At 52.6% G+C, this 14,528-nt stretch overlaps 4 protein-coding genes across 4 annotated transcripts in view; 1 reads left to right on the top strand and 3 right to left on the bottom strand.

Annotated features, from left to right (window-relative positions):
- Window positions 1-175: 175 nt before the first annotated feature.
- GEMIN4 (gem nuclear organelle associated protein 4) lies at window positions 176-4,441 on the bottom strand. The gene has a single exon (XM_003211805.5). The coding sequence runs from the start codon at window positions 3,626-3,628 to the stop codon at window positions 302-304; it is 3,327 nt and encodes a 1,108-aa protein (XP_003211853.4). The 5' UTR covers window positions 3,629-4,441; the 3' UTR covers window positions 176-301.
- Window positions 4,442-4,575: 134 nt separating this feature from the next.
- Window positions 4,576-8,819, bottom strand: GLOD4 (glyoxalase domain containing 4). The gene is made up of 9 exons (XM_010722068.3): window positions 8,658-8,819; window positions 8,402-8,451; window positions 7,845-7,965; window positions 6,797-6,941; window positions 6,452-6,588; window positions 6,066-6,152; window positions 5,727-5,840; window positions 5,529-5,615; window positions 4,576-5,262 (listed from the first exon to the last, which is right to left on the bottom strand). The coding sequence occupies exons 1-9, from the start codon at window positions 8,793-8,795 to the stop codon at window positions 5,197-5,199; spliced, it is 945 nt and encodes a 314-aa protein (XP_010720370.2). The 5' UTR covers window positions 8,796-8,819; the 3' UTR covers window positions 4,576-5,196.
- Window positions 8,820-8,824: 5 nt separating this feature from the next.
- MRM3 (mitochondrial rRNA methyltransferase 3) lies at window positions 8,825-11,280 on the top strand. The gene is made up of 4 exons (XM_010722172.3): window positions 8,825-9,121; window positions 9,202-9,446; window positions 10,268-10,423; window positions 10,613-11,280. Exons 1-4 carry the CDS (start codon window positions 8,871-8,873, stop codon window positions 11,179-11,181), a joined length of 1,221 nt encoding a protein of 406 aa, XP_010720474.2. The 5' UTR covers window positions 8,825-8,870; the 3' UTR covers window positions 11,182-11,280.
- A 1,870-nt stretch (window positions 11,281-13,150) lies between these two features.
- Window positions 13,151-14,528, bottom strand: part of NXN (nucleoredoxin) — a 48,575-nt gene continuing 47,197 nt past the window's right edge. The window contains exon 8 of the mRNA XM_085241017.1: window positions 13,151-14,322. Within this exon, the coding sequence (XP_085097143.1) occupies window positions 14,140-14,322 (183 nt within the window). The 3' untranslated portion in view covers window positions 13,151-14,139. The remainder of the gene's footprint in view (window positions 14,323-14,528) is intronic.

Below are 14,528 nucleotides of genomic sequence, written 5' to 3'. Positions count from 1 at the left end.
ATGCCAGATGGCTTTTTGTGAGCTCACTGCAACTCCAGACCACTATTGGGCAAGGTTGGGGCCAAGCGACTGGCAGCTTGCAGCAGCAATAGTTGCCTACAGCTGTTTGCATGGCTGCTTTGTTGTTTAGAGAGGCTTCGAGAGAACAGAGCAGGGAAGAAATGAGTTCAAAAAGTGAAAAATAGATGAGGTTTATTACAGATCTTACAGCTTTCCACGTAGTGGTCCCTTGCAGCAGGGTCAGTGCTCTCCTCTGATTCTCCCTTTAACTCTTCAGGCTGTCCCTGGCCAAGTGGGCTGCCTAAGCACCCAGCTTGCTGAGCTTCTGCAGGAGGGGACTGCACAGTGCCTTGTCACTGATGTTGTCAGTGATGGACTCCAGGAAGTGCCTCTCGTTGGCTCTCCTCAGCACGTTGCTGGGAGATGTATCTGCAGAGCTGAACACCTCGTACTGAGAGAGGATCTCCAAGGCCACCACCACCAGCAGCTCAGTGCACCCACTGTCTGGAGGCAGCATGGCTGCAACGTGTAGGAGGTGGCAAAACACCTGGATGCAGACAAAGGACACCTCCTCCGTGGAGCTCCTGTCTTCAGTGGGGTGCAAGGGAGGCCCTGTGGCGCTCTTGATGGAGCTCAGCAGGTCCGTGAGGCTGCTGCAGTACAGCTGGACCACGTGGAGCCAAGCCTGTGGTGGCAGCCAGGTGGAACAGCTGGAGCTGCAGAGGAGCTGGAAGCCCCGTAGGAAGAGCACAGAGAGCTGGAGGTAGCAGGCAAATGGCCGGAGGTTCAGCAGGGGCATGTACTGCACGTACTCCAGTGTGTATGGCACATGCAACACTTGCCTCTCCAGCAGGTTTGTGACCACGTGCACAAGCCTCTTCCATTCACTGTGGCTGCACCAAGGGAGGACCTGTATGAGAGCCACCAGGAAGCCTTTGCTGAAGAGATTCACTTCCTCAGGGTTGTCCACGTTGATCACGAGGAGTGAGAGCATCGTATCTTTGAGCTCAGTGGACACACAGCAGCACTCCATCCATGCCAGCAGCCCACTGCCCGGCCCATAGGCTGGCAAAGGCTGGGATGTCCATTCATCTTCAGGGAGCGTGCAGATCTCAAATAGCGTTGCTGGGACCTCATTCTTAAAATGCTCTCCATAAAACCTCTTCAAACGGAGACCAATGGTCCAGTCCAGTGATGCCACCTTCCTGTGAAGCCAGGCCAGAGATTGGACCCAAACCTCTGGGGAGGAGGCAGTTTCTGGAGTCACTACCTCACAGAGCCGGCCGAGGACATTCAGCAGCAGGTCTTTGATCTCCAGGGATGGGAAGAGCTGGTCCTTGGGCTGATGCCAGTACTTTGTGTAGCCATCTAGAAGCTTGCAGAGGCTGAGGAGAAGTGGGAACGGGTGGCAGGACTTGATCCAGTGCTCTACTGGGTAGGACTGTATCTCCAAAACTTTACTGAGGATCTGCAGGCTCAGCTCAATTTGAGCACAGTCTGATTTCAAATAGGGAAGGACAAAAGCTTTGGTCACTTCTGCAGGTGATACAAGCGGGGCAGCTGAACTTGGCTGCATGAGAAAGGCCAAAAACTCAAGAAACTGCTCCTCCTCCCTTGCAGAGGAAAGCTTTTCCCATGCTGCCTCCTTCAGGCACCGTACCACCAGGCTGTGTGGTCTGCCTGGATCATCATGCACCTCCAGGAAGTTCAGTGCTGGGAAAGAGCACAGGATTTGTGCCAGCAACTGGTGTGCTCCAAGGTTGACTACAGCAAGACTACAAATCTGCTTCACAGTGGCCTCAGGGTGCAGCAGAGCAAGCCTAGCCACAGCAGCCACAGCCCTGGTAAGGCCTTCATCAGATACACTTTTGGTGATCTGGTTGAAAGTCACATTGAGGTCCTCCTGGAACCCATCCACGACAACCTGCAAGTTCAGGGAGAGCCCTGGCCCACCCCAAGCTTCCAGAACACCCGAGATCACTTCGTTTTTGTCTGTTAATGAAAGCTCACTGTAACACTCCACTATGGTTTTGGTCACTTGCATCTGCATCTCCTGGGCCTCCCTGTCTTCGCAGGATGTAGCAAAGTTCACCACAGTCTCCAGCAATTTCAAAACTAGCTCTGGTTTCTGGAACAGAGCTCTGTTTTTCACAAGGCAGTCAACCCAGTCTTTTGAAAAGGCCCAGGTCTTTTCAGAAGCAAAAATGGAGCACATCTCCATGTGCCGGTTCAGCTTTTGCTCAATGACTGTCATGGCAACTGAAGATGCAAGGCTGGTGTCCAAATCCTTGTTCTTCTGGGTGGTGCTGATCTCCTTGAGAAAGTCATCAATCACCTGTGCCAGTTCTAATGCAACACGCATCTCATCCTCACTCAGGTCTCCAGTCTCAGTGAAGCAAACCAGGACCTTCCTGAAGGTGGGAAGAATATCAAGGAGCCAGCAGCTCTCATAGCATTGATTCTCTGTGCTGTTCAGGACACCCCGCAGCTCCTCTCCCCAGGCACGCAACAAGCTGTGCAGAAAGTCCAAGCCAGCTATGAGTTCTTCACGTGACAGCTTAGCCATGGATGAGAAGCTCACGGTCCTCTCAGCTTCCCTCACTTTCTCATCCAGCCCGCTGTGGTGGTGCTGGCTTTCAGCATCACTGTTCCAGAGGCTGACCACCGAGCTGACCTTGGCCAGATACTCTGCAATGGTGAGGGGGCTGCCCTGCTGCTCCAGCTCGGTGAACACAGACAGCAGTTCCACCAGGTTGCCCAAGGCGTAGCACTTCACGCGCGGCGAGGCGATGCTCCCGTAGGTTTGCTTTAACCCCTCGATGAGGACCACGAGCAGGCTGTTAGCGGCAGGAGAGCCATTCAGAGAGTCGGGGTCCTCCTTGAACCGCTTCGGGGGCTGCAAGCCGTCATCCAGAGAGCGCTCACAGCCGTGCTCACGCACGAGGGAGCCGAATGCGGCGACCGTGCCGTCCTCCGGATCCCGCCCTTGTCTCATCGCCTCCCACCACACATCCAGGAGGAATCCGACGTCCGACGGAGCCGTGTCCTGCCCGACGTACCGCACCAGGCGCCGCAGCTCAGCCCGGCACACGGCGTGCGGCAGCGCCAGCAGCAGCTGCACGAAGAGCCGTGGAGCGGCCAGGGCTTTCACCAGCTCGAAGAGAACCGTGCGGTTAACGTCGGGGATCATCGCGCCCACGGAGAAAAAGGCGTCTTCCTTCCATTCCCGGTCCAGAGAGGCGGAGGGGGGGGCGGGCAGCAGCACCTTGGCCCAGACGATGGCCACGGCTTCCCGCTTCCACAGCCCGTGCTGCCGCGGCGAGGGGCAGCGGGCGCCGATTTCCCTCAGCGCGTCGGTGATGGGCGGCCCGACCAGCGGCCATTCGGCTTTGCGCAGCTCCCGCAGCGGCCGCGGTTGGAGGAGCCTGGAGGCCAGCAGGAAGGCGCCGTGCAGGATGGCGGTCTCCTCGCACACGCCCCAAGGCGCGACCCGCTCGCCGCTCCCGCCGCCCGGCTCCATGGCGGCGGCTCCGGACAGACAACGCGGCGCGCGCTGCGCTCTGGCAGAACAGGCGGCCCCCGCGGTCCCACAGCGCCCCCTGGCGGAGCGGAGGTGTCTCCCCCCCATTCAGCCGCGGTTGGAAGGACGCTGCGCTGCTTTTCACAGAACGGCCCGGTTGGAAGGGGCCTCAAGGATCATGGAGCTCCAACCCCCTGCCACAGGCAGGGCCACCAACCTCCACATTTAATACGGGGCATCCACAGCCTCTCTGGACAGCTGCTCCAGCACCTCACCACTCTCTCTGTAAAGAATTTCCCCCTAACATCCAACCTAAATCTTCCCTCCCTCAACTTAAAACCATTTCCCCTTGTCGTGCAGTTATTTGCCCTTTCAAAGAGTTGATTCCCCTCCTGTCTGTAGGCTCCCTTTAGGTACTGAAAGGCTGCCATGAGGTCACCCCGCAGCCTTCTTTTCTCCAGGCTGAACAAGCCCAGCTCCCTCAGCCTGTCTTTGTAGGGGAGGTGCTGCAGCCCCCGATCACCTTTGTGGCTCCTCTGGACCCTCTCCAACAGCTCTTTCTTGTACTGGGGGCTCCAGACCTGGACACATTACACCAGATGGGGCTTCACAAGGGCAGAGTAGAAAGGGACAATCACCTCCCTGTCCCTGCTGGCCACCCCTCTGCTGATGGAGCCCAGGATACCATTTGCTTTCCAAACTGCAGGAGCACACTGCTGGCTCATGTTAAGTTTTTCATCCATCAGGATCCCCGGGTCCTTCTCCACAGGGCTGCTCTCAAGGACTGCTCTTTCCAGTCTGTATGGATGCCTGGGATTCCTCCAACCCAAGTGCAAAACCTTGCACTTTGCCGTGTTGAATCTCATTAGGTTCACCTGGGCCCACCTTTCAAGCCTGTTAAGGTCCCTTTGAATGGCATCCCTTCCTTCCACCGTGTCAACCGCACCACTCAGCTTGGTGTCAGCAGCAAACTTGCTGAGGGTGCACTTGATTTCCGTTGTTGATGTCACTGATAAAGATGTTAAGAGCACCAGTCCCAATACAGACCCCCAGGGGACGCCGCTCGTTACTTTTATTCAAGTAAAGGCAAATTTCCAACAATGGCACCAGCCCTGATCCAGCCCCAATTCACTGACTGCATCAATGCCAAAGCAACACTGTCACATCAAGAACTGTTCCCATTCGGAATATTGACTGCAGGCACTGACACAGCGCAGTGACTGCTAATGCTGTTGATTTTCATTGAGAGAGATCCAAAACAAAGAGCCTGCCCAACAATGCCAGGCACTACAGCTGCTGATACCCCAATATCTCAGCCCTGTACTGCAGTCAGAAGGATTACAGCTCATTAATTACAGATCTGGATATTCTAATCAATCTGGCAACTTCTCCTTCAATTGCAACCACACTAGAGATACACGAGGTGTTAGCCTGCAGCTCCCACGTTGGAAGCCACGTGCTCGACATCCTCCTCACTTTACACTTACGTATGAAGGAGCACGTGATATTTGATTGAAAATAAAGAAGAGCTTGAAATGAAAGAGATACAAGCTGAAAAGGAACCAACAGAAGAACGTGGGACATGACTGTATCCTCCCATGGGACGGACAGCACAGCAAGTTTTGCCCAGATGAAAACCAAGGCATGACGACCAGTCAGCCCAGTTCCTCCTCCAGCTATGCAGACACCTTCTTCATATTTCGGGCAGCAAACCACGTGTCACTCTTGTCAGCTGCCATAGCCTGCACAAAGGAAAACATGAGCATGTTTGGCTGACTCAGCTGCCATTCCAAACACTGAGCTGCCCACTCTCACCACCCTGTCCCACAACAACAGGCTGACTGTAAGGCTCTATAATCCAGGGGAAAGCTATCCTGATGAAGAAACTGTTTCTCATATACTAGTAATGAAAACAGGCACTGACAGCCAATATTTTCTGCTGCAAAGAAAATTCGATTCTACAGGTGGCTGTGATCAGGATGAAAACAAAAGGCAAACCATTACTTACATCATCTAACAGTTTGTCACCATTGGGATCCACTTTGGACAGATCTCGAAATGCTTCATCTCCCACAAAACAGATTTCATGGCCATCCTAAACCAAATTTAACAGCAAGTCAGACAGATAACTGGGGCAGAGAAATTAGAGGAGAGAGAAATTAGAGAATTAGAGATTAGAGAAATTACTATTTCTGATGCTACTCACAGGATCAGCCAAAATGACCACTTGCACTGTAGCTTTGCCAGGTGTGTCCAAGCTAACCAGAGGCGTTAAAATTTTCTGGTTCTCCTTTTTCATCAGTGCTTCAATGTTTGGCAACTTAAACAGACAACAAACAACATCAGCCCCAGTCAGATGAAGCCACGATGTATTCAGGCTGTTCTCAGTTACAGTTTCCTGTTACCTGCAACTCCACTGCATTCCCATCTTGAGAAATTAATTAGTGTTACTTTGATCAATTCTGAGAGATTTTGCTAATAGTAGACACCTATGTCCCACTACTCAGCTGGATGATGAGAGAGGTAATGAAAGCATGATTATTACCTCTTCCTTGGCACAGGAAAAGGCAATCCTTCCAAATGCTGTTCCATGATCCACTGCTCCTCCAACAGCCTTCAGCTCCAGCTTACACTGAAGGAAAACAAGAAAACTTAATGAACTTGCATGGAACACTGCTCTCAGTGCCACATTTGCTCTGGCTTCTCATTGTTGCAGACTGTTTCAACACTGCCCACACAAGTATTTCCCAATGAATCAAAATTCCCAGAGCAAACCACAGCTTTTGATTTAAAGAAAAAAAAGCAGTTAAATTAAAGCATGCAGGCTCTGCACAGTTGTTTCTATCATAAGATTTAGATCCTGTTCTCATTAAATAAGAGCTTTCTACGACGTGACTCTTAAAGAACTGGAAGGCTTTCTACAGAACTAACCTGGTTATCTGCATAGCCCAGCAAAATCCTCTGTTTTTCTTCATCCTTCTCATATATTTTCATCCCAAGCAAATGAGACCAGTAATTAACAGACTTGTGCAGATCAGAGACACCCAAGGTTACCTTTAGCACAGGATCTGTAGGAGTGCAACAAATGGAGAATAGTTACAAGATAAATCATAGTTTTAAATGCATTGTTTTATAATCTTGAGAAGAAAAGTAATAGAGAAATAACAATATAGGGCCCTGTTTCATAAAATGCCATTGAGACAAATGCACATCCAATTGTAATACCCAACTTGTAAATATCTTCTGAACACAAATAAGAGCACGTGTACATTTCACCTTGCTTTTTCTGTTCCTTGTCTTCCAAGTAGAACTTGTATCCACCTGGGGCTTCAGTTTCAAACACACCGGCTGTGACTTCTTTGAGGGGCCACCCCATCTTCTTAGCATTGCTCACAGCCTGGCTGGACACCAGGGTTATGCCCTGCCAAGAGCAAAAAGGACAACACTAAATCCACTGGTGCAACAGCAGCCAAGAAGCCACCTCCCCAGCTGTGCTGACACTGCAACTCCCACCCACTGCATCAGCAGGAAGACCTCCCTCTTCACTGCTTTCACCCTTCCAGGCTCTGTTAGCCACAGTCTGTGGCTGTGGTCAAGGATATCTGACCATCCCAGATAGGGTGAAGCCTTACCTTTGAAAACTCTGCCTTTACAGAAACAAGCCAGATTACTTTGTAAAGCACACTGACCGCACAACCTCCTGAGAAGCAGGTAACTTGCTCCTAGAAAACAAGCTTAGGCTAACCCTGCATCTCCCATGTTTTTGGAACATACTACTCTACTCTTCTTTCACACCAAAGGGAAATGTAATGGGAAAAGAATTTAAGTTGTGTCAACGCACTGTACAGAAGCAGAAAACCAAATTCTGGCTGTTCTACCAGCTGGGGGGATGTTTGTGGCTCCATGCACCTGATCCTCAACATTCTTCAAATTCAGGGAAAAACATTAGCTCAATAGAAACAATGAGCAAACACATTAACCATCAGCTAACAAAAGCCAAATGAATAAGTAATAACAAATATGTGTTTCCCTACAGCACGATCCTTCTTCGCTGACCACTTCAAGCCGGATCTGGCAGCAAACACACAGCAACCACAGATGGAGAAGTGCTAAAGGAAGCGTTTCCACAATCCTACATGAACACAAAGCTCCTCTACCTTTTGCTCGTCCAGCTCAGAGACAACTAAAATGCAGGAATAAGAAGTGTTCAATAAATCAAACAGTACTTTTAAAAAAATCTGCTATAAGCTATATAATGAAGAGGCTCCTAATGAGAAAATAAAAGCACTTATCATAATAAGGTTTTGCTGAACTTGGCACATACCAGAAAGTCATTGCCAAGGCGATACTCTCCAATACCATAGTTGTAAGTCAACTCTGCAACAAAGTGGTCATCTTCTGGCCCATAGCCCACCATTGTTTTGCTCCATTTTCCATCGTAAGGGCTAGAAGATTTATTTGGAATGAATATGAGAAACAAACACCAAGAGATGCAACCATGAATGCTTCAGCAAAGAACATTATTTCAAGAACAAACGGCACAGCTAACCTGGCACCTCCCATTGGAAAGGAGCTGACAGTTACAGAGAGTTCTTGGAGCTGTTGTGGGTAAAGCTGCCACAATTGTAGAATCATGGAATCATTCAGGGGAAAAAAAAAAAACCAAGATTCCCATCTCCAACCCCAACAGGTTCATTCCAGGGATTCAGTATTAGAACCCAACATAACACAGCTGTATCAGAGCCCAAATGCAAACCCCATGCCGACACATAAAAGGCACCACGGGCTGAATTTTTAATACCACGTGGATTCATCCATTAAATAACGGGCAGAACAGGGAGGTGCCCTATGGGAAACGAGTGCTTCAGGCAACGCACTTACCCATTGCAGCTGGCCTTACAGCCTTCATCAAACTCCTCATGCCTCAGAACCTTACGAATTAAACGTGTACATATTAAAAAAAGAAGAAGAAAAAGGGGAGGAGGGGGTAAACGAGCCGACCTGGGGGTTGTGCTGTCTAAAAGAAGAGCAAACGCGATTCTGCCCGGCTTCACCCTCCTCCCGCAGCGCAGGGCGTCTCCTCAGGGCTGAGGGCCGCGCTCCCGCTCAGTCCTCCCGCCCCCCGCACGGCGCTCACGCTCATGCCCAGCAGCTCCCGGTAGAAGCGCGCAGTCCGCGCGCGGTCGCCGACTTTGAACACGAAGTGCAAGGCGCGCCGCACCGCCATCCCCCCGCCGCCGCCGCCTCTCCCCGCCGCGCAGAAAGATGACGTCATCGCGCCCGACCTTCCCTCCGCGCAGAGTGATGACGTTACGGAGACGGCGGCGCCGCTCTGACGTCGCGGATCAAGATGGCGGCGCTGAGGCGCGCCGTGCCGGTGCTGAGCCGGGTGCTGGCGGGGCCCGGTGGGGCGGCCCCGGGACGGCGTTGGGTGCGAGCGCTAAGGCGCAGCCCTGTGCGGGTGCTGCCGCCGCGGAAGGAGCGGGCCGAGGCGCAGCAGAGCCCCGTGGAGCACCATCCGCCTCCCCCGGCTGTGGAGCGGGGCTCGGCCGGGCCCGGGCTGTGGTACGAGAAGGCGTCGCCCGGTGACAGGAGCCTGGGGTGAGGCGCGAGAGCGGAAGCGGCCCCGTCCCGGCAGCGCTCCCCTCAACTCACGCTTTCTACCCTCGATTTCTCCTCAGAAAAGTGGTGACCATCGCTAAGTCGCGGAGTTTCCGCGACCGCCACGGGAAGGTGCTGCTGGAGGGGCAGAGGCTGATCCGGGACGCGCTGGAGGCGGGCGCCGTGCCCCGGGCTTTGTTCTTCAGCACCGCCCTGCACCTGAGGGAGCTGCCGTCGGCACCGCTGAAGGGAGCCCGCCTGGTGAGGGTGAGGTTCGAGGACATCAAGTGCTGGTCCGACGTGGTGGCCCCGCAGGGGATGATAGGTGAGATGTGATAAAAACAGTGACAACAGCGCTCAGAGGGAATTCGTTCCATTGCTGATAAGTGGATAAGGATGATCTCTGGCTTCTAGCAGCTCTGGCAGTGTGTCAAACACAGCGTAATGGGAGAGCTCCCTTCCATTGGACCTGCTGTGAGAGCTGTGAAAGCGGCTGCTGGATTCATACACGGTGCTAATGCTCAATTGTCACAGCACGCTGCTTTAGCTCTGCTGGGAAACAGTTCTCTCTGGGGAGTGACAAACTCTTCACAAATGTCCCTTAAGCAGTGTGTCCAAAGATGGGCAATGGAGCTGTGCAGGGTCTGGAGCAGAAATCTTAGAGGGAGCCAGGTGAGTGAATTGGGATGGTTCAGATCCCACGGCCTTGAATGAGGCCTCATTGATCTCTACAGTGACTTGAAAGATTGTAGTGAGGTGGGCGCTGGTCTGTGCTCCCACGTAACAGCAATAGGACGAGAGGGGATGGTCTCAAGTTGCACCAGGAGAAGTTCAGGTTGGATATTTGGAAGCTTATTCTCTGAAAGAGTGGTCAAGCAGTGGGACAGGCTGCCCCATGAGGTGAGGGAGTCCCCCTCCCGGAGGCATTTGAGAACCGTGGAGATGAGGCACTGAGGAACATGGTTCAGGGGGCCTGGAGGGAATGAGGTGGGGTTGGACTTGGGGATCTTTGTGGTCTTTCCCTACCTTAATGATTCTGTGATTCTATGATTCCCTGAGGCTTTCTCCAGCATACCTACAGCTGTGACAGCCAGCCCTCTCTTCGTGGTGCATCACCCAAAGCTCATCAGCACTTTGTCTCCTCAGGGATCTTCTCCAAGCCTGATCATGCCAAGATGTCTTACCCTGCTGCCCAGCTGCCCCTAGTCCTCATCTGCGACAACATTCGGGATCCAGGAAACCTGGGGACTATTCTGAGATCTGCAGCAGGAGCAGGTTGTGAAAAAGTGCTGCTCACCAAAGGTAAGGGCCTTTCTCCCAGGACAAATGTTTAGTTTGACAGATCTCTGGGTTAAGGCAGTGCTTAAAGATGTTGTTTCATGGAATTTGTAAGCAGTGTCCAGCACAGACAAGTTTTGCTGTGGGAAGCAGTTCCTGAGTGCGTCTTTGCTGGAACTGCTGCACTGTCACTGTTTTCCTCCCCTGTCTCAGGCTGTGTGGATCCATGGGAGCCAAAGGTGCTTCGTGCAGGTATGGGAGCTCACTTCCGTGTGCCCATTGTTGCCAATCTGGACTGGGAATCTGTTCCCAGCAACCTTCCTTCTGGTGTGCGGGTCTGCGTGGCCGACAACAAAGACCCAGGGGCTCAGGCTGAGACAGAACCCACGTCCCAGAGAGCTGGCAGGTCTGGCTCCCATTCTGGCAACCCAAAGGCTCCTGTAAAACCCAAATACAAGGCTGCTCCTCCTGAACATGAGGATGAGGAGAGAACGGAGGGCGTCAGCGCCTCGGAGCTTGCTGCACAGTATTACTATGAGAACTGGATGCGGTCCCCAGCAGCAGTTGTGGTTGGTGGAGAGACCCATGGCCTGAGCCCAGACGCGCTTCACCTCGCAGCCAGCACAGGTGGGAAGAGACTGGTTATCCCTGTGGTGCCTGGTGTGGACAGTTTGAACTCTGCTGTAGCTGCTGCCATAGTGCTGTTTGAAGGGAAGAGGCAGTTGCAGCGGAGGAGGCACAATCAAGAAGATGAAAGGCAGAAGTACCCAGTAATGGGATAAATTGCAGCGACTTGGGTGCTGAAGCAGCAACCCTTCCCTTTGGCACTCCGCAAAGAAATTAATTAATAAAAGAGCAGCCTGGTCTGTTTTGTTTGCTAAGAGATTGTTAAATAGCTGTGCCTGGAGCTACCCCCTCTTACTCCATGCTAGTGCAAGTGGAGCATGAGCTCCTCAACTTACCTGTGTGTGTGCATGCTGGGGGTGGGAGGAGGGACACAGCTTGCCCTGTGCCTCACCAGGAATGCTGCAGAGAGGTGAGCAGAGCTCCATTCACACCAGACCCCATGTAGCAGCTGCAGTAGCATCAGTGCCAGCCTGGCCAGGATGCTGCTGGCAAAGCATGTCATTCCTCTTGCAGCCCTTAGGCTGTGCAACCACCAGTACTGCTGTAATGCTTGCCTGGAGACAACAGGAGCCACTGTACTTGTGGCTCTGGATTAGGAATGCCTGACAGCTGCCACCTGAACAGCTCCTGTCCATGCTTACACAAACCCTGTGCCCTCATCAGGCACCCCACCGTGGTGCAGGGTAGCTGAGCACCAGCCTGCGCTGCTGCCAGGAGGTGGCAGTGCCTGTCCCATGCAGCTCAGCTCTGGCAGCTGGGCCTCAGCACTGATAAATTATGAATGAGGGACAGGAAGAGGGAGCTGCAGGCACTACTGCTCACCGTGAACATCCATCTGAGGAGAATAAGACCGGGGGCCGTGTCCATATCTCCTTGAGGACAGCAGTAACTTGCAGTAACACCCTCCCGAGATGCAGGACTGGGAGCTCCTGCCCATGTTGCACGATGCTCTCAGCTTCCCTGACAGCTGTGTGTTGACTGACAGCTCCTGTGACAGCGCTGGCTGCCACCTGCCTTCACTGGTTGCAAGTTGCATGAGCTGCTCACTCAGCCCACTGCTGGCTCCTGTTTCCTGTTACCACTGAAAGGTCATTGATAGATCCAACTGGGAGACACCCAGAGACAGCCAGCCTCTTCCACATCTAAGCCCTGACAGCTGAGGACTAAGCAGCCATTAGCTCACAGCTGAAAGTGCTCCAGCCAACCAGTTATATCCCCAGAGACTGGTTCTGTCCTGGTTCCCATCAAATTGACCCCAAACAACCCAATTCTAGGGCAGAAAATTGCTGCTTTGCTCCAGTTCCTACCAAGCAGTGACCATTGTGACTGTGGCAGGCATTGCTGCCTCTCTGGGAGCCCCAACCACAGCGTCCAGAGGGAAATGAATATGGGTTCTCCTACAAACATCAGCCACTGCTGCATGACCAAACACTACAGACACCGCGGTTCCAGTTCCAACCTCACTGTAACTGTCTTTCAAACCACAAACACATCGAGATAGCCCCCAAACCAGCAGGAACCTGCAGTAGACAGACAACGTGCGCTAGGTGGCAGTGGGGTCTGGAAGTGATTGCATTGCCTAGCTGCTCCACACGCAGCAGGAATTGGGACTGCAATCGCACTGCACGCTCCCTTAACCCTGAGGTGGATGGTAACTCACCAAAGCATTATTCCCTCAAAAAATCCCCAGTAAAGGGAGGATCTGAGTTAATTCAGCTCATCGGGGGCACTACGGAAGCAGGGCTGACCCCACCTTCCAGCCTAGTGCTGGGGAGGGCAGTGAGCTGTGGCTAACAGATCCACGGTGCTGCTGCTTCCTGACCGCCTCACAGCTCAGCTTAACCAGCACCAAACACGAGAATCTGAAACATGCAAAACAACAAGAGAGATTTATACAATTTCTGCCTTTCCGCACTTGGCTGCTTTTCCCAACTCCTGCCAGGGTGGGTTGCTGTAACAGTGATAAAGGGAGAGGCTGTAATCCTGCCATTGCTGACAAATGAGCTGAAAGGAAACGTGGTGGCTCACACAACGCCCACTATTCAGCTCCAGGACACCGCCCTGATGGAAAAAGCACCGGGGTCTGTGCTGGGCTGTGGGACGCGGCAACCGGCACCTCCCAACTCGGTTATTAGATCAGTTTTATTACAAAGTTCCAATCACCATGTACAGTTTTTACAATGTCACTTTTGGGAGAGCTTGGCTGTGCTAAAGAGTGGGGAGGAATCTTTTTTTCTTTTTTTTCTTTTTTTTTTTTTTTTTTTTTTTTTAAGAACAGCACCATTACTGTCAGGTTTGGGACACACCTACAAAAAACAACTAACATAGAGGGGTCGACAATTCATACCAGAGAGAAGGAACAGGAGGGAGAGGGGATAGGGAGAGCACAAGGGAGAGACCACGGGGAGACGACGGCAGCCTGGTGGTGTTCTGCTCCTGGCTCAGTGCAGGAGGGGATATCTGTGTGCCATGGGGGGGTTGGAGTCCCCCGACATGCGCAGCCAATTGCTGCATAAGGCTGACGGTGTGTGGGGTAGGAAAACTACCCAGGAAGTTCTCACCCCAGGGAGGAAAAGCCTGGCTGCGCTGTGGTCTTTCAGAGGTTGTCAGCAGTTAAGACTTTGTTTGGCCTCATCAGGGCACTGTTACTCGAGTGGGGAAGGAAGGTGGGGCGGGGGCAAAGGGGACAATTTCCTTATTGCTTCCTTAAAGTAATTTAGTCAGCAGAGGTTTAGGAAAGGAAAGAAAGGGGAGAAGGAGAAGAAAAGAGCCCCGAGAACCCCATCCACCGCCTGATGCATACGTTGGGAAGAACACCATGCAAAAAGATTTGCCTGCTAGCTAGTGCCATGTATAAAGTAAGTACGGTAACAGTTCTGGCCTGGTTATTAGAGAATATATCACCATGAAGCACAAGCGAAGTCTCCGAACGCCAACGACTCCCTGCTGAAAGTGCATCTCAAGGAGTTTGCTTAGGAGAAGGATTCACTGCGTAGAACAAGGCACCACAAGAAGGTTGGATACTGGGTCGGGCGTGAGAACACGCTGGAGAATCCATGAGCGGCGGAAGAGAGACCTAGTTTTAAATAATGTCTGTTGGTGCAGAAGCTCCCTTAGATGGGCTCGGGTTTTAGCTTGTCTGCTAGAAAGTCGCTGACGAAGGCTTCCACGATCTCCGGCGTGATCTCCTCCACATCCATCACATACTTGGCTCTGGCCGACATGTCCAGGATGGTGAGCAGGGGTGCAGCCTCAGGCAGGTTGGTGTAATCCCGGAGAGAGTCAGTCATGTCATCCTGGAGGCCAAAACGAGAGGGATAGAGGAGCATCAGCAGAACTACACAGCCAGGAGCAGCGCTCCTGAAGTGGTGCAGCCCACACACATCCCACAGAGCGCTATGCTGGGCCGAGCTGAGCCCTACCACCTACCCAGAGAGCAAACCCAGGCTTCACTCTCACCCTGCTTCTTACCTCTCTCCAGCCCCTTCCTTCCTCTGCTTCA

Source organism: Meleagris gallopavo, chromosome 21 (genome assembly GCF_905368555.1).
Source record: "Meleagris gallopavo chromosome 21, MGAL_WU_HG_1.1, whole genome shotgun sequence".
Classification (NCBI taxonomy): Eukaryota; Metazoa; Chordata; class Aves; order Galliformes; family Phasianidae; genus Meleagris; species Meleagris gallopavo.
The sequence above is the reverse complement of the archived record's forward strand: the minus strand, read 5'-3'. Positions and strand labels throughout refer to the sequence as shown.